This window comes from Cydia pomonella, chromosome 6, assembly GCF_033807575.1.
Source record: "Cydia pomonella isolate Wapato2018A chromosome 6, ilCydPomo1, whole genome shotgun sequence".
NCBI classification, from domain to species: domain Eukaryota; kingdom Metazoa; phylum Arthropoda; class Insecta; order Lepidoptera; family Tortricidae; genus Cydia; species Cydia pomonella.
This window is the reverse complement of record NC_084708.1, coordinates 8,357,743-8,377,319: the sequence shown is the minus strand read 5'-3', so window position 1 is coordinate 8,377,319 and position 19,577 is coordinate 8,357,743. Positions and strand designations below refer to the sequence as shown.

The following is a 19,577-nucleotide window of genomic DNA, read 5'->3' as shown; positions in this document are numbered from 1 at the left end:
ACTATATTAGAGCGTTTTAAGCCTTTTGACTGTTAAGCCCTTACTGGCGCAGTACATATTGAATACTCCGCGTCTCTATTGTTTCCCATAAAGTTTTAAGTCATAATGTATTTGTCCGCATTTTCGTTAGCCATAATTTGGTTTTTCTCAGAAACGTGTAACTTTTCAGGATTGTCATAAAACAAACCTAACCTAAGCTAACCTATCTATAGGATAACCTAAGGAAATTCCTGAAAAGTAACAGTTTCAGAGTTATGACTAATGATAATACGACTATCATTACATTATGATTTTCAATAATTATACGAAATCAAAGGGATTCGGAATACTCCTCACTGCTTCATACACATGCAGCTTTTTGATTTATCATCTGCCATCTATACGAACAACTAACCAGCTGAAAAGCTAGTAAACATCCATTTTTACTGAACCAATTTGATACGTGAAGATGAGACTCGGCGTGGGTCGCCCCCCTATGAGACTGACTGATGACCTTGTTAAAAGGTCACACAAAAGATATTGTTAGGAAGGCATTAGGCAGTGTTTGTTTAGTTACCGCTTGACTAGTTTTTCGCAGTGCTGATCATCAGCTGGTGCTGGTGGATCGTGACCCCTTATCACACTTTTATAATTGATTATAAGTAGCGACTGGTTGCTATTTTTTATCGTACAGGATGTATGCAAAAGTTTTTGATTTGATAAAAGTGAACACGAGTTTCCCTAAACTTTCTGGTCCTGTTCTGCTCAGATGGCAGAAGAAACTGAGTACACGTTGAGTGAAAGTAGTGGAGAGCCTCGATTTGATGTTGAGTTCTTACTGTATTGGTGCATACTGTCATCATATCATATCAGCCCTTTATCGCCCACTGCTGAGCATAGGCCTCTCTTCCAGTACGCCACTTGTCCCGGCCCTGAGCTAATCTCATCCAGAAGTGACCCGCAATCTTCCGAATTTCGTCCACCCAACGAGCCAATGGACGCCAGGGGCGTCTTTCATCCGAAAGCGGCCACCATTCCGTTAACATTTTAGTCCACCTGCCATCACTCTGCCTAGCAACATGTCCCGCCCAACTCCATTTAAGTTTGATAATGACGCAACCCACGTCTCGCACCTTGGTGCGGCGACAGATCTCGACATTCCTTACTCGATCTTGAAGCTTGATACCGAGCATGGCGCGTGCATGCATACTGTACAGCGTTCGATCCATGAGATCCGGAGCATTCTTTGCCAGCACCACATCTCGACTGCATCTATCCTACTACGGGTTTCGGTTTTAATGGTCGAGGTTTCGAACACGTACAGGAAGATTTGTCTTTGTTTAGCAGTTTGTGCTTCTGTTCTCCCATATCCTCTCGAGTCGTTTAACCGCAGCTTTTGCCATCTGGATTCTGGGCTCTGATTCTAGCCCCTTCTCGGTCACAGTCGCCATCGTCGCTTATTTGAGATCTCAAGTACACAAACTTATGTACCACCTCCAGACCTTATTGGGTATATATGAGGGTAAAGAAAAAAATACATTTCGGTAAACAAAAAATGTAGAAATAATTTATTACAAATTAATACTTATAAGTAATACAAAACCCCGTCAGTTACAGGCTCAACTAACTTCTTCGCACTCTGAGATAGGCTTCATATTTATAGAGGAGGAATTCACTTGATTGGCTTCCTGGCAACAAAAAAGTTATTATTTTGGACTTCTCCAAAACAACTGAATCAGATATTCGAGATAATATAGAGATACTCTACAAGTACGGGTATGGTCTTGTTTACAAATATCTTTACAAGCCAACAGTCCAAAAATTAACACGACCTTATTGTCAGCGTCTTAGACCCATGTAAATATATTTTGAGAACCCTGGTTTATGAAGATGTTTGCGTTACTGAAATTTTGTAACCGTTGCAAGTATATAAAGTCATCTGTCCACTTCAACTTTTATGCCAATGTTCAGATGATATCCTTCCTAAAGCAACTTTAAATAAGTGAGTGTCGTTATTTTATTTTAAACAAATGAAAGCTAGATTCAATTGAAAGATGTAGGAAAAATGCAAGAAGAGACACTGTTTAATAGTTTTCGCTTGTCCATCTACGGTTTAAAGATCCTCATTTCTCAAAAGAATAACAATTATTCACTTACATGAGAAAACACACAACAATCAATCAATTACGAAATTAAATTAAATTAGTGAGCCAAAATCATAAATATAATCGTGCCACGCTAGTAAGTAAGTAGTAAATAAATTCAATCTATAATAAAAGTGGTGTGTGTCAGGTAGAACAAAAGCATACCCAACAAGTTCAATAAGTGTGGTTGCTAGGAGCGCACCGTGCTGTCGCGCATCTTGTTCGAGGAAACAGGCTGATATGAAGAACAGACTACGTAACATTGACGACGAGTATTGAACTGACCTTATTGTTTCCGAAAGCCTTTATATACGGTTCTTCACTCGGATGCGGCGGGTCTTTATAAAGCCTCCGCAACTGTGGTGCCAGAAGTTTTGGCGCCGGCGGTACGTATGCTGCACCACACGCGCGGTTCACTCGCGATACTGATGCGCCTACTGCGATGGTGACTAACATGCCGGCGAGGGTGTACCACATGTAGGATACGCGCAGAATGGGGTTTACTTCGTCACTGCGATAACATTATGAGTCAATTAAACAAACAAATAAAAAAATTATAAAAAATAAGTGAGAATGGTTGCTAACCAATTTTAAATCGTTATAGATCCTAAATAGTCTATCGAAGTGAAAAAAATAACAAAAAACCTAAAGATGATTTGCAAGTCTCTATAAAACAAAACCCCTCTCAACATAGTGCATCGATTTTCTTTTTCTCAAAATGACGCCTGATTGTTTTTTTGTAATATCTTTAGAAACACTTGGATGATAAAATTAAAACAATTTATTGACAAACGATTGACTTAAGAATCATAAAAATCGGCCAGCGCGTTTGGTCTCTACTGTCTCTAGAATGTTAATGCCACAGAGAAACTATAGACGAAAATATTTCATAGGAAGGAAATTATCAAGGAACTAGAGAGTAAAGAAACTTTTTAAAATCAGACATTTTGATTACAAACTTAATCACATACAAACAAATGCCACCACCATCAAATCAATAATCTTTTTTATAAATTATGGAAACTCACACAATAACGGGAACGTCAGCAACAGCCGCAACAGTGTAGTTATACGAACACCCCGCCGTCGTGAGCGGTTTGTGTCCGTGGGTTATAGCTCCTCGGGCGATGGCAAACTGTGCCGTCAAACACCATGTCGCCATCGTTAGTAAACCGCTGGCACCTCCTATTAGCGCTCCCTGGAGATAGAATCCTAATTGAATCTTAAATGTGTTTTAAACACTAAAGCTAAAGTTTTTTTTTTGTGGGCGGAATGTTCACAATTTATGAGCCACAAAAGTTTGCAATTGGCGGTGCTTTTCAACATCATAGTCAAATCGACACGTTTCGCAGCCAAATTAGTAACAAGGGGAAAAGACACACGAGTCTAGGTCATTGCTCCATATAATAGACTACTACTAAATGAGAATGAATTATCATTATCTTAAATACATTGACTAAAAATTACTTACAGAGGCATCGACCCATGGCATCAGAATGCCCATCGTGAACACACCCAGCAGCGGACCCATCGTCATCGCTTCTAAAGTCATTGTCAGTTGCAGAATCGTTCCCATCTTTTCCACGACAAATACTAAGGCTGCAGACAGAAACAGAAGACATAAATAATGAAATATACCTAGCTATTTTATTCAACCGAGCGATGTGAAAATTTCATAATCAAAAAGGGGCACGACGCACGACAAAGTTTTTAGATTATTTAGATTTTCACGTTAGTTCTAACATGTGTTGGATCGGTCACAGGGAAATAGACTGGGCATGTTCTTGTACTCGTATTTCTAACTGACACAGAGGACCTGCTTCCAAAAAATCGCGATCGTTTATCGTTTTCGATTTAATGTCGCGCCCAATTAGAGAAGACTTAGAGCCACCCCACACGAGCGTGTCCCGAGCGTCGGCGTCTAGTCAACTCTATGGCAGCTGCTCGACGCAACGTTGTGGCGCAACTGCGTAGCGACGCCATTTTCCATAGCGCTGAAACGCCGATGCTCAAAAGACGCCACTGTGGGTAACCAACACAAGCCTTTATAGTCATTACCTACGCTTACTATGCCCAACAGCACAACGACTCCCCTCAACAGCCAGTTGGTTTGACTTTCCGTGAGTTGTTTCTTGAAAAATGGTTTGTAGAAGTCTTCTAGCACTACCGCCGACATTGAGTTTAGACTTGTAGATAAGGAACTAAAAGCAAAGAAATTACAGGCATAGTTTAAACTAGGTTTTATTTTAACAACAGGTACATAAACAATTTAGTTGTTAAAATATTTTTTCATGACCATTCAAATCTAGCAGTAAAGGTTTATAAATCTCAAAAAACCTCGTTTAGGGCACGATTTATTCTATAACTTTAACTGCTATCTATAAATCTTAGTCATACCTCAGAGCAGCGCTGAATATACCAGCCACAAAAACGCCGGGTAATCCAGGGATGTCACCGAGGACATCCATAACAAGCAGTGGCAATAATTGATCCTTTTGCTTCGCCAACTGAAAATGTGTATCAAACATCAAACATTTATTCAGCAAATAGGCCACAGGGACACTTTTATATGACTTGAGTATACAAGCAAGTTTCAGTGTTTATTAGCAGTTTTTTTAAGTCAAGCATATGTTTCATCAATTAATTCCAGCCCCGTACGTACTTAAACGTAGGACCCTTTTTTATTGCTCAGTCCCTGCACGTTATCAAAAGTTGGTGTAATACAATAAAATAATCCTATGAGTAAACCCTTTCAAACGAGATAAGTCCCAGCAGTATACATCCATGGAACAAATTGCCCATTCTCCTTTTTTACAAGCAATAAAAAACAAAAAAAAACGATGTTAAAAAACAATAAAAAAATACTAAAATTCTTTAGAAATGTAAAAGTCTCTAAATGTCAGAGTAAAATATAATTTAAAAAACTATCATTAAATTATCCTTAAGCCTTATCCAGATGTAAAAGGTCTCCAAGACTTGAATTGTTATATAAATAATTAAAAGACAAGAAATTAAATCAGACAAACAGACAAGAACCGAATGATAATATGGTCTGAGACCTAGCCAAGATGATAATCTTTAATAGAACAGCCAATCGAATTTAAATAATTTATCGGGGTGCCAGATGCTACGAAAAATCACGTCACTAGTGACTACTTCAATACATTATTTGCGTTGAGCGTTCCGACTGAACGTCCATAATGTGACTTGTCGTATTTAGTTTTAAAATATATTTTTATAATATGTACAATGCTAATTTATAGACTTTGGGCAACTAGTAGTTGCCTGAAATGGAGATTGTCACTTTATTTAATTATTTAAGTTCCATTTGGCATTTTTTTTAACGATTGTGCTCTTGTCTAGGCACCCAGAAAAGAAAACGTTGTAAAAAGTGATTTCGTATGCTTATAAAGGAAACTTTCCAAAATATGATTTATTTCTTTTGTAATTATAAATAAATTCCTGTTACCTTGGTAGTCAATGGATCGCAGTCATGGAATCTAGCGTAGATGAGTAATCCACAATACAGGCAAAAGCAGTAAAGAGTGGATATGCCAATGCAGAACAATATTACGGCACTGTAAACAAATGAATACGTAAGTGATTAAACATAAATTAAAATTCAAAATGCCGGCCATTTCTGTGTTTGGTTCCACTTTGCAAATTAACACGGGGTTAGGTATATTTCTATTCAATAGAAATTAATTAGTGAAAAATAATGATTTATAGTAAAAACAACTTTTTAAATTTTAAATAAAAATATTTTTTGAACATTTTATTAGACACGAACTTAACAAGTAGGTACAATCAGGGACATTCGCGGTGAACCACCCTAGGGGCGAAAAAAATTTAAACGTCTTGCAGGTGGTGAACACAAAAGTTATGACCATAATATATATGGCATAAGTGTAAAAAAGTGAACGAAAAAAAAGATTAGCTCAGGTAAAGTTTATTGTCGTCCATTGTCTTTGTGACGGCCGGCATTTGCAAACTAAATAAGATAAGGAATGCTAAATGCATCCTAATTGGTTATCTTTATGGGGAGGCGAAGTTTAGCCTAATCATGACCATAATCATATCATTTATTATTGTTTGTCTCATTAATACCTGCTTTTACCCTTTTCATTATTAAGATAAAGAATTCTAAATGCATCGTAATTGGTTACCTCTCTGGGAGGCGGAGTTTAGCTCGCTCGTAAGGATCGAGGCAAAAAAATCTGAACTGGTTCACCGCGAAGGTCCCCGATTGTAAGTACATTAAATACATACCATTTAGCTCCGCGAAGAGTCGGCAGCGCCAAGTACCGCTGGACCATGGTTTGGTTGACCGAGTTGGCTTGTAACCAATAGATCAGGCCGCCGATCACAAGATTCCAAATCGTATGCCGCGCCGTGGGGCTGGGATCCCAGCTGTGGGGTAAATTAAATATTGGCATAAAGTGACCTGGAAGAGCAGGAAAGGCGTAAGTATTGTTAGGCTTTGTGTTGTGTAATTTAAAATACGATTTTATTTTATTTCTACAGTATTTTAATTGTTTTCTAGAGTATTTTAACATTTTGATACAACGTAGTGGAAAATTTGCGTGTGAAATGCTAATGTTTAATATAATCATAAAAAAACTATCATACTCTTGTTATAATGTCACTTGGTATAAATTGAATGTTATAAAGTCATTTTTATTCTAAGTTTTGTATAGTATAATGTATTCTAAATCGTAATGGAAATAATGCCTATTTAAATATATTTTTTATATAATATAAAGACACATTGTATAATACAGGGATCGAAAACCGGTATTTTTTGTATGGGAACGAAAACGGTATTTTTTCGTTCTTTGTTAATTATTTCATTCCTAATCGGGCAATCTAATAATACGAAGTCGTTATCTAAAAACACAACTGAGTCCTACATTTTGAGTATAAAATAAACCGAAATATATGGTTATTTCGATGTTTTTGCAAAAAACCGGTTCCGATCCCTGGTATAATGTCATTGTATAATGACATTGTGTACCTAGCTATAAAATATGACTGCCACGTCACCTTTAGTGACTTTCTCGTGTCAAATAGGCCCCCTGTGAACCTTATATGCAACTAAAGGTTTACATTATACTTAATCCAGTGGTTGATTTGATGTCATCGTTGAGGATGATTCCTATGAATATTTATAGCCATGTGTGGGAAGAACAAAATAGACGTATGATTTGATGATGGTTGACCTAATAGTGGATCATGTATTTATTCTACGTGGGCAGAGAAATAAATAAGATGATAACCGGCATCCAGCTGTTCCATATGCAAATGCATATCCTGTGACTATTTGTATGTAGTTCTAAGTGACATACACCAAGGGCATTCGCGTAGCAATGTGGGGACGTCGTCGTTTGGATTAATTTATATTTGGAGTTACTAGTGAGACATCTGAATCTGACAATAGATTAGAGGATTATATTTGCATTAGCACCAGCGAATAGATAGGTACGTCCCACTGCTGGGCACATGCCTCCTTAACCTTTTGACTGCCAAAGACGTCATATGACGCGCGCGGCTACAGCCCAATATCAACCTTCATGCGTACCGACAAGGTTCACGATTACGCGCCGCGTGCGATAGGCGTGGCGTTCAAAAGGTTAAATTGTTCAAAAGATTTTAGCTATAACCTTTCAGAAAAAAGAGGATGATGAATAAAGGTTGACCGTGGCTTCCGACACTTCACTTCCTATGACGGGTGATCGGTGATCACGTAAAGCTTTCTAACTGAAGTGATGAGCGCCTCGGCCCGGACCAGGACCGTTCTAACGTGAGTAATCCTTAATGGAGACTTCACGCAACTATGGCATCTGGCTTTTTTACAGAGAATACCTTATTCTAACAAGTGACCATAGAAATTCAGGCTCTGAATATCTGAAAAAATCAGCTCATGTGTGATATTCCTTACTTAGGTAATTCTATCCTGCCAGAGTCCATGTTGCGCTGCCACACGACTCCAATGCCCCCCACGTCGAGGGTACCCTTGATTGCCACCAATGCCATCGCCCCGACCATGGCAGTTATTTGGATCACATCTGTCCATACCACAGCTTGAAGACCACCCTGGTAAAGAAGAAAAAGGTGAAAATGATAAGAATATTAAGGTACACTAGATTTCAGTGTTCAATTTAACGGTCTGCTTTGCACTGATTTTTAGAGCTCCATACAAATCTTTATTTACGAAGCTCTTATGAGTATGGGATCGGAGAGACCGTATGACGTGATGAGGATGCTACAATGCCTACAATTAGCATAAAGTTTCTCCCAGTTTTCGCGTTTTAGATAAAGCGTGAAGAAGAACGCTAGAATAAGTATCCCGCACCTCCACCATGTAAAAAGGAATGCGGTCTAACTATGGTGGAGAATATAAACGCAGACGCAGATTTCTGATATTACATATTTTTTCTTTAATTAGCGAGATAATTAAATCAACTACCCTTAATGACTGCCACCCTCCCATCCCCGAACGGCTGTAAATTTGATCTTTAAACATCAAACAGGGCGATAGTTCTGAATTCAAATATATAATCGTTGCCTGTTATCTACCCAAAGACTGTGAAGGTTTCAAACCTTCACAATACCTAAAATTTAATACACAATAGGGTTGTTTCCAATTTTTTGAAACGCTCGTATTACGTTCTATATTAACTAAAAGTTGCCCTAAAATTCAACTTTATACTAAAAACGGCTTTAAATATGTTAAATGAACAAAATATATTTTGACGGATGCTTTCGCGCCCAAAACGCTCTTTGAAAATTGAGTGACGTCACAGTTTACGGTTTGACATATAACTACATACACACGTAGAAGATACGAGCTGTCAACCGACATTTGTCATTTGTTGTCTATAGCCTAACTGTCAACAGTGTCAATCCGAGAGTTGTGATGTCATCAAAATCTTCAAAGACGTTTCGAGTTTGGTCACGTGACGTGTGCCAAAAGATATTTTAAATTCAATATTTACAAAAATATGGTCATTACAGGTCCCGTAAAAGTAGTTTTACATGTTCTTATAATCCAAAAGAATTTATTGGGATACAATTCTGCCCTAAGATTTGTAGGTGGAAACAACCCTATTATAGAAATTACCCACCACCAGACAACCACTCGAATAATTCAAAACCGCTTATAATCCAGAGCGATATGGCTTTATTAGGAACCTTTCATTCTTATTATAGCGTAGAAACGCAGACCGACTGAGTGTGGGTTGTTGTTAATTATGTAGGAATGATTATAAGTTATTGGATAATATTTAGTAATATTTGGGTCATACACATTTTATTGTATGCTTAACTCGTTCGTGTCTTTCCTATATAGACGTCGCAAAGTTAAGAGAATCAAAGGTTATTTTTTCCGCTACGCCGTTACAGGTTGGTTATTATTTTTATTTAGTATTACTTTAGAATTAAATAAAAAAAAAAAAATGTCACACGGGTCTTCGACTTTTATTGAAACAAACAAACGAACAATAATTTATTCGCAGAAAAAGGGTAAAGATTACATGTGTTAATGTAAAAAAAATACGTTTCACCTATTCCAACTGTTATAAACAGTATGCAAATACAAAGGGTATTAATTAGAATTTAAATTCTCAGGATAACATACAATATAGAGTAACATAACATCAGTAAAAAAAGAGGCAGTAATATAAAGAGTAAGAATCAGTTAGAATCAGATTAGAATTAGAAGATACTAAGTCATTTAAGAAATTGTATATCACTCCGTATGGTTCATAAAATCATTTACATTATAAAAACAGCGATCGGTGAGCCAATAACTCAGTTTTTTAGTAAATTCCTTGCCCTCGAGTGCTTTTATTTGTACTGGTAATTTATTGTATATTACAATACTCGCATTGTAAGGGTTCCTTCTGTAAATATCAGTATCATGCAGCGCGGTTGATTTAGAATATTTTTGTATTGTGGTCTAGGGTTACTTGAACAATATATCAGAACGTTAAACATAGTACCTTTTAACGAAATTACAAATTTTTTGAATGTAAATACATGCTAAAGGTAAGATGTTGAGCTTTTTAAACAATGGTCTACAGCTACTGTATTGTATTGTCTACAGAAGCGACCTATTTCTGAAATATGTTTGACCCATTTATTCATAGCTCTGTCGAACCAAAACACATAATATGTTTATTTATTTTATATATGAAACAATTTCAGGAAAAGGCTATAGAAATATAAGACACTTACTGCACTTGTGTAAAATATGCAGACCAAGCACACAATCGGTGTGATAATATGTATATCAACTCCAGTAACTGAAAGAAAAACAGTAAACACTTGATTTCAGATATTTATTCAAAATCGAAACATATTTACGACGACCGGTTTGGCCTAGTGGGTAGTGACCCTGCCTATGAAGCTGATGGTCCCGAGTTCAAATCCTGGTAAGGGCATTTATTCGTGTGATGAGCATAGATATTTGTTACTGAGTCATGGGTGTTTTCTCTATGTATTTAAGTATTTATAAATATTTATATATTATATATTATCGTTGTCTAAGTACCCTCAACACAAGCCTTATTGAGCTTACTGTGGGACTTAGTCAATTTGTGTAATAATGTGCTATAATATTTATTATTATTTCCTTTATTTATTTTTGGTCTTAGGCTAGGTCATTTATAATATGAATATAAAAGTAAAATATAAAAACACTTACAAAACAATACAAAATATATATAAACACATTATAAAAAACCTAACCTAGGGTGCCACCAGCAGCCCTATTATTATTATTATTATTTACTTTTTAAAACAACTATTATAGGTCTACCATTTAATTGAGTGAGGCTGGTATAGTATTTTATACAATCGTGATATAATAGAGACCATTTTAGTGGAGTACCTACCGTGTTTAGGCAACGAACCTTGCTAAGATGCCTAAGTAAGATCATCAAAATATTCATTTTAAAAAATATCACCTTGGTTGAACGCTAAAGCAGGCACGTAAATAACAATCGGCAACCAGCCTATCTGTAGACAATTCAAAATCATTAGACGTGTACCTATAAAATAATAATGGCACTGTGCGGTTGAAATGGGGTTCACGATAAAATTAAGTTAATATTTTTACTGAACGACAATCTTTTACAAATAGATTATTTAAGTACTTACTAATCAAAAATATTTTAAAATATACTCACCAAAGTAAACGCAAACAAAAAGGATCCAAATAGCCGTACCCTGTTGTCAAATCTCATTGATAAGTACTGAAACAAGTATAAATAATAAAAGTTGATACAATTACTTTTATAACATTATCAAGGGTGTTGTATCATTTGTTAACTTAATATCTAGACTAGACCTATCTGCGGATTAAAACATAAAAGCCCTAAAATTAGTACTAACCTCATAGTTGGAAGTGATTTTAAGTTCGTGGAACACGGGAAGATAGACCTGAGTCATCACGAAGGACATGAGGAAGATCCCGCCCATGATGAAGGCGTACTGCGTTCCATACATATACACCTCGGTCGGAGAACCCAGGAGCGTTATCCCTGATACAAAACTGAAAAAAGACTTAATTGAATCATTAAGAAATAACCACTGAAACACGTCGATTGTTTGTGTTGGAACATAAGATAGGTTACCAGTTAATGCCATTAGCTGGCGACTGTTTAGTTTAGTTTGTAGTTTTTTTTTGTCAAACTCTGAATAAATTACTACATGTACTATCAAAGTTCAAAGTTCAAAGTTCAAAGTTATTTATTGTATATAAGAATCAGGTTACATTGCAGGTCGAATATACAATTACACATTCCGTTACACTGAGACTTTACCTTTTCAGGTGTACATACATTTGCATATATAGGTATTTACATATTTATCTAAAGAATAACAATACTTATGAGTCACTTAAATAATCATTAACACAATAAAAACATTTTTCTATAAGCCACATTTTTGTGTTTGATTTGAACAGTTTGAGATCCATATCCTTAAAACGATCAGGTAACTTGTTATAAATTGTGATACACATAATATAGGCATTTTTTGCAGTGAGTGACAAGTTTACATATGGCTTAGGTAATCTGTGTCTGTATTTAGGTCTAGTTACGCTGTCTGCGATAAATAATGTTTTGTCTGATCAATCCTGGTAGAATTCCACCCAAAACCTTATTAGGGCCCAAAGTACGCGTATAATTAGTGCTTTCTGGTTAATGTTTGAGTAACAGGTATTTTAGCTTCTGCGCGGGCAATCTTTACACTACAGCTACGCCAATAAAAAAGATTTAGCGAAGTATTATTATTGCAATTGCGGAAAATGTATTCGTTCAAAACCGCCGTACCTAACCAGGAACACGGAAATTCGAATTTCCCAAAAAAAAACAATAAATACGACCCAGCGATTTGATTACACCTAGCTAAGCATTATTAGGTACCTACTCACCTAGCTACCAAGGACATGGCAACAGGAACGACCTTCATATTCCTTCCGCCCAGCAGATAATCGCTCTGCGTCGTCTGTTTCTTCATGAAACCCCAATAAATACCAACTAGAGCACTAATCGCCAGCATAAACACAAACACTACGTAATCCACCCACGAGAATCTTTGCATTTGATGCACCATCTCATTTATATCTCCATGAAGGTGCCCCATTTTTTTCCGTTGGTTGTAAAAAACTATTCACTAAGAGGTTAACCTGTGCGGGTTAGGCTAGGGGTATTAACTGCTCCTTAATAATCCCTTTACCACAGATGTTATTTCCATGTAAAAAATATTGTTTTCTGATATCATGTCCTAGTCCACAAGGCGCCCTAAGCTCGAATGGCACAGACCAGCAATCTGGCAATCAAACAATTACGATAACTCGCAATTTAAAAGAGGATGTTGCGAGATCCCCCCACGGGCGAATCGGGAACTGACTAATACTTAAAAACAAGTGAGTAACAGTGACCACCGAATCCTGCAACCTTGTCTGTTAATGAAGACCTTGGCTTGATAAGGTGTTCATGAAGATGAGGTTCCTATGTAATTACATTATTCATGCCGTTTGTGTCGCTACTTACTCGTCATATGTAGATACGATAACTGCAAGTACAACCACAATAGTAGGTACTTGTCAAATTGGGCCTGGGCCCCTGCTTGGGCTTAAAAAGTTAATATGATTATTAACTTCCTTTGTATTTTTATTTATTTATTTAAACTTTATTGCACAAAATACAAAAAATATTGTACAAATGGCGGACTTAATGCTTAATGGCATTCTCTACCAGTCAACCATCGGGCTAAACAGATACATGTAAAAATGGTGCAGAGAGAAATAAAGATGACATTTACTAGAACTATCGAAAACAACTGAAAAACTTGATACACAGGGCCGGATCTAGGATAGAGCGAGTGGAGGTGCCGATGCCGCTCTAGGCGCCAAATGGTAGGGGGGCGCCAAAATGGCAAATGCGGAAAAAAAATCTAGAAAAAAAAAATTCCGAGTGGCCCGGCGCTCAATAATGAACGCGAAATATCGAAACGAAAATCCATATAGACTACGGTGCAATCAGAACTGACTTGCAGGGGGCCTCCCATACAAAATGAGACTTAAAGCAAACGCGGACGTTACGTTTCGATATCGAATAATTTTACACTAGGGGTACAGTTTAGCTTATTGTGACGGAAGGGTAACTACGGAACCTACACTGAGCATGGCCCGACATGCTCTTGGCCGGTTTTTAATAGTAAAAAAGACGTACAAAGCGTTGCGAAGGTACTCGCTTAATTATGACTGAATGTAACTACGGTGCATGCTCTTGGCCGATTTTTTAAATTTAATTTGTATAAAAAAGTTTAACCAAGGGCGCCAAAACTCAATCTCGTCCTACCCTAATCGAGTGCTTGGGCCTGTTGGTACTGCGTCGCAGCGTCAACGAATGATATCTTGTCTACGCAACGAGTGTAGTAGCTTATTATTAATCGTTTTATAAATGAAATCTCATTATTTGAAATCATGTAGTCGCTGGCGGCAGATGGTTTCGGCGGATTTATCGGCGATCTTCATTAAGTTCATGAACTGCTGCAGCGATATTTCTTGCACTTACCTATCTGAACCTAGTATCACATTCCTTAACACTCAGCCACGCAATCCAATTGGGTAAGTATGTAATTGCTGGTAAAATAACTGATAGGGAACAAAGTTATTAGGTATCTCAAGATATGTACAATTTTATAGTGCCATTCAAGATTTTTAGTAGCAAGAAAAGCACCAAAGCAATGCCCTAATTTTGATTTTGGAAACCATTTTCTTCATACATGCTCTTACGATCGCTTGAACTCCAGGGTGTTGTTGCAAGTAGGTAGGTTGTAGGTACCTAACGGTTTACAGTGGCTTTGTGTATTTCGGGATTCGCTTGAGAGTTGCAGTGACTTTTTCCGGTGTTCCTGATAATGTCTTTTGAAGGCAAGCCTTATCACATTCTGATTGTTTTTCGTGTATTGTTGATTGCTTTTTTTTCACGCGGTCCCTCTGTGTGTTTTGGATTGTCCGCGCGGTATCTTGTTCTTAATTTAATATTTTATTAAACAGTCAATTAATCAAATTTTAAAATTATCATATTAACAAGTTTGATTTAAAAACAATACACACTATACATGTTTTCCTTCTGCATACAAAGTTACAAAGTAGTACTTCTAAAGATAGGCCCTGAGCTCGGATCGAATCATCACACCAACTGGTAAAGGCCCTCTTTAGTCTTGAGTGTTCAAAAACTAATGAGAAAATTGCATTTTATCCACATGCGGGGCAAAGTAAAGAAATGCGAATTTTGAGTTGTTTCCTTATGTTAGCTTTTGAATTGACTTTTAAATGATGATTTTTTAGTACCTTGGTTTGGTTTGATTTAATTTTTTGGTATTTCGTAGTTAATATTTTCTTCGCGTTGATTTGGTGAAAAATTTTGTGTTTCTAAGAAGGCAGTTTGTTTAACCCTCGTGCCTTGAAACTCAAGATTCCACTTCTAGAACCACTCTCGCTACGATCGTGGTTCAATTTTAGAATATTTCTCTTGTTCGGGTATCAATTAATTTAGCACGAACGGTTAAACAACTATTTTTTGTTGTTAAATAAATAACTATTTTTTAGATATTTTCATTACTTTCGTAATTTCTCAATGGAATATCATCCAAAGATGTCAAAACAACGGCAGGTAAAAGAAAATTGCGCGTTATCGTTTGCTGACCATTCCGATATAACGCCGATCAACAACTGGTTCAGAAATGGTTAATTTAGAGACTAAAGTGTGGTTTTTATCGCCGACTTTTTTATTTGCACAGTTAAGAAGTCAATAATTGGTGTCATTATCCCAAGAAAAATCTTAACAGCGTGATTCAGGATTTATTTCTACTACGAATAGTGTCATCTAGCGTGAAATTCTGTAACCTTTTAATTCGTACCATTCCAAACAAACGTCTTGGATTATGGAGTGTGGAATTAAAAGGAGTGAAATCTCTTATAGTAGAACTGTTGCAAAAGTGTCCAGCTATCAGCTATAATAATAGTTCCAAATCTCTCCAGAGTCGCGCTAGAGTAGCTTAGAACCTAGGCGTTATTGACGGAGTGAAGTGCACTGTCTATGATTTCTTTTTTTCCAAGTATTTTAGGTATTGTAGCGCCACCTATTTAAGGTTTTTTGATGACACTTTTTGGTACATGGAGATTCCATTCCTTACCTCCACCTTCCATATTTTGGATATTGCACCAATGTCATTCATATATTCATGTCAGGGCGGCTACCGGGAAAATCGTAATTCGTCAATTGCAGGCATTTTTCTCTGTCACTCTAATTACGTCTTAGTGAGAGTAAAAGAGAAAGATCCCCGCAATATGCGAATTTCGGTTTTTGCGGTAGGCCCCCAGTATTAGCAGTAGGTGTCAACTGTCACTGTCAGTATCACTAAACTGTCACATTCACATGTACTTGTTTATGTTATCTTACAAGCGTAAATTCAGTAATTAATTTAATTACCTTGTATTGTGCCGTACTCCAGTGCTCTTCCATTAGAATATGGCTAATCTATTATTAAGTCCTTCGGAAAAAGTATTTATTCTTCACGGCGTACAAGTAAGTACTCATAACAATCCTAACCTAGTCGAAACATGAACCAAAAGTTCTTTAAATTAAATACTTAGAAACGAATTCTCTCGCTCGGTTACTTGCGTTGCCCAATGGGTACAGTTTAGTTATTAGATGTATATATGAAGTAAAACGAGTGTATTTATTTTACATTTATTGCAGGATGATTATCGTTCAGATGGCCGATCAAACATAGATTACAGACCTATGGAGTTAGAAACTGATGTAGTCAGCCATGCTAGTGGATCGGCCAGGCTTCGCTTAGCCAATACAGATATACTTGTTGGTGTAAAAACTGAAATTGATGTACCAAAACCTGACAAACCAGACTTAGGAAAGATAGAGTTCTTTGTTGATTGGTGAGTTGTATGCAAATGAGGATCATTCTGCCATAAGCCTAAAACTGAAGGCATTTGTTGGCATTCTTTTTTTATTATTTTGTTTAGACACACACCTATTCCAGTTTCTGTCTATCTGCTATCAGACCCATTTATCCTGGGAACATTATGCAAAACAATAGATTTTATAGTTCAAAAGTAGCCTTGAAAAGGAGTTAAAGGAAAGCATTTGATAGTCTATTTGTAAGAGTGTGCGACTTTCAATCACAGGTTCAAACCTCAACTCATACCATATATATATATTATATTTTTAATTCTAGCTCAGCAAATGCAACCCCAGAATTTGAAGGTCGGGGAGGAGAACAGCTTGCTAACAGCATAGCGAACCTCATGCAGAGAGCCTATCACTCCTCACAAGCATTTGATCTCAAGCAACTGTCTATCTTAGAGGGAAAGCAGTGTTGGAAGTTGTACATTGATGTTTTGGTAAGAATTTGATGATAGTTTATTATTTTAAACCCAAGGTCTATATATTTTGTTTCAGTATAAAGCACAAAGCTAGATATCTCTCTTGTTTATACCATAATGTCATTGAACAATCTGTAATTTTCATTTTACGGTGCATCTGTATATCAGTAATGTAACACTCAGTACTTTTTAATCTATAGAAATAGTGAGCAAGCATATGTACTCATTTCACACAATTATGTAGAAAATATGCCCAATATTATGCGAAGGTGCATCCAGGTCTGATTAATTATTAGCATGTTATTCACCAATATTTGCAAAGAACCGCTTACAGCACTCATACATTTTAAAGTAAGATGTGCAGTGCTTGAGAGGTTTGCAAATGATGCTTTAGCTACGCTACGCATTTGCCAGCTTCGAATACACCTTTTGACAAACCATATGGCATTAGGCGGGTCCACACAGCGCAAGCACACGCGCGAGGCATTTTCCTCCCTCGCCTCCAATTTCTTGCCTCGAGCGAATGCTCGCTCTGTGTAAATCCGCCTATTAACACAGCTCATAAACATTCGCAATTCCAGATTCTTGAAAGTGGTGGCAACCTGTGTGATGCAGTTTCCCTAGCCGTCAAAGCGGCGTTGTTCAACACCAGGATTCCCCTCGTAAAGGCAGCTTTGATGGATGGAGGAAATGTAGACTTGCAGCTGTCTGACGATCCCTATGATAGTAAACTGTTAGATGTTGGAAGTGCGCCACTCTTGGTAAATATTATTATTACCTTTTAGGATACATTTTTTATACTACTATTGTCCCATTTGGGTAAAGCAAACATCGTAGGACTTATTTAAGACTTGATTTATCTTTTTTTTTAAAGGTCATATTCATATGACCGCCACTTTTCTGAAAACTGGTTACTGCAACAATCCTTGGGATCAGGTTGCAAAAGGAAAAAAAACCCTTTGATTATGAGGAGAAGGGTTAATTAAACCCAATCATAGAGAATATTCTTAATCCTCTGTGACCCAATATAATTTTTTGGTGTAAAATTAGCATACTTAAGACTAAAAGTTGAAATGTTTTAAAACCGAATGTGAAAAAAAAATAGGATTTTTTTACCAACAAATTATCTTGTCTGTACTCACATGGAGTTGTTTTAATACGTATCAAGAAATGCCTCGGACTCGGCAATTCCCCCTAGCCCCTGACCTCACCCCGCTCCATTAGCTCACCAGCTTTAACAAAACTAGGCTTAAAACATTAATACCATGATTACAATTACAGGTAACATTATGCAAAATCGGAGACAAATGCGTCGTAGACCCATCAGCCGAAGAAGAAAGCTGCAGCGTCATCTCCCTCGTAGTTGGAGTCTCGGGTAACCCCCGACACTACAGCGCGGAAGCCCTGGAGGCTCCCGAAGGCGGCAAGTGCACAACTATAGCCATGAACGGCCCGGGCAGCGTCGCGCCGAAGACACTAAAGGATGCCATCAACCAAGGAATGTAAGTGCGAAACCGTGGATGTGTTTGGAGGTCTTTTTTTACTATATTTGCGTTGCATGGTAACTGCTAGAATTATACAAGGGACTCCAGGGAGACCTCCTAGCAGTCCCTAAAGGCTTCTGAAGAGGGCAAGTGCACTATAAATTATGATAGTCATCAAATGCAAAGGAGTCTTGCGCCTAAGCACAGAGAAAAGTAAGCATAAAATGCTCACTCCATACATCAGTTTTCTTACCAAAACGGTTATTATTTTCGTAGTCGACATCTAGCGTCAAGTAGCGGATTTATCAGTACCGCTACTTGTCACTAGATGTCACGAGTGTCGCGACTGAGGGAAAGTGTATTGCTCAACAATTTACAACTTACAAGCAGGAGGCGCTGAAAATAGAGTTCCGATTATAATATTAGCTGAAAATTGTTGAGCATTAGACTTTTCGTTTGTCGCGACATCTATTGTCAATTAACAGTACTGATAAATCCGCTACTTGACGCTAGATGTCAACTACAAAAATAACCGTTTTGGTAAGAAAACAGGGCCTACAGCGAAAACCGAAATTCGCAAATTGTGAGAATCTTTCTCTTTTACTCTCTCTAAAACGTAATTAGAGTGGCAGAGAAAAATGCCCTTATAGACGAACTTCGATTTTTGCGGTTATAGCCCTGATGTATGGTGTGATCACTCTATGCTAATTTATTTCTCTATGGCCTAAGATACTAGGATGGTACCCCGAAATTGTAATTACTAAATCCTAAGTTCATGGATTTGTAATCAGCTCGTAAATTAAACAGGACCTCCAGAAAAAATACATTCATTATTTTCCATTAGGGAAGTGGAACAGCTACTTCTTTTTGACCATTTGCTGCTAGTCTAAATTAGCCGAATTTTATAAATATCGTTCTATTTTCAGAATTGCTGCCAAATCTCTAGATGAAGCTTTAGGTGACGCACTTCTACGAGAACGAAAGGAAACTATCGGCCTGAAAAAACATTCCTATGGATTTCTCAAATAAAAACTTTACGTTTTTAAAAAA

The 19,577-nt window shown here is 37.1% G+C and overlaps 2 protein-coding genes across 2 annotated transcripts; one reads left to right on the top strand and one right to left on the bottom strand.

Annotated features, from left to right (window-relative positions):
• Positions 1–1,518: 1,518 nt before the first annotated feature.
• LOC133518859 (sodium-coupled monocarboxylate transporter 1-like) lies at positions 1,519–13,000 on the bottom strand. The gene is made up of 14 exons (XM_061852606.1): positions 12,559–13,000; positions 11,517–11,676; positions 11,312–11,377; positions 11,090–11,141; positions 10,359–10,426; positions 8,062–8,216; positions 6,393–6,533; positions 5,593–5,701; positions 4,521–4,630; positions 4,182–4,324; positions 3,595–3,722; positions 3,152–3,321; positions 2,409–2,634; positions 1,519–1,667 (listed from the first exon to the last, which is right to left on the bottom strand). The coding sequence occupies exons 1-14, from the start codon at positions 12,768–12,770 to the stop codon at positions 1,599–1,601; spliced, it is 1,809 nt and encodes a 602-aa protein (XP_061708590.1). The 5' UTR covers positions 12,771–13,000; the 3' UTR covers positions 1,519–1,598.
• Positions 13,001–15,030: 2,030 nt separating this feature from the next.
• Positions 15,031–19,577, top strand: LOC133518861 (exosome complex component RRP42). Its single transcript, XM_061852610.1, has 6 exons — positions 15,031–16,225; positions 16,400–16,596; positions 16,896–17,061; positions 17,625–17,804; positions 18,325–18,545; positions 19,454–19,577. Exons 1-6 carry the CDS (start codon positions 16,169–16,171, stop codon positions 19,554–19,556), a joined length of 924 nt encoding a protein of 307 aa, XP_061708594.1. The 5' UTR covers positions 15,031–16,168; the 3' UTR covers positions 19,557–19,577.

Bases quoted from the DNA above. Each gene is read 5' to 3' on its own strand.
- LOC133518859 (XM_061852606.1), bottom strand. From the start codon at position 12,770: ATGGGGCACCTTCATGGAGATATAAATGAGATGGTGCATCAAATGCAA. The intron at 3,723-4,181 runs GTAATGACTATA...TTCTGTCTGCAG, and splicing joins GTTGGGCATAGTAAGCGTAG to CCTTAGTATTTGTCGTGGAA. The intron at 2,635-3,151 runs GTGAGTTTCCAT...ATGTTATCGCAG, and splicing joins GCTGACGTTCCCGTTATTGT to TGACGAAGTAAACCCCATTC.
- LOC133518861 (XM_061852610.1), top strand. From the start codon at position 16,169: ATGGCTAATCTATTATTAAGTCCTTCGGAAAAAGTATTTATTCTTCAC. The intron at 16,597-16,895 runs GTGAGTTGTATG...TTTTAATTCTAG, and splicing joins ATAGAGTTCTTTGTTGATTG to CTCAGCAAATGCAACCCCAG. The intron at 17,805-18,324 runs GTAAATATTATT...TTACAATTACAG, and splicing joins TTGGAAGTGCGCCACTCTTG to GTAACATTATGCAAAATCGG.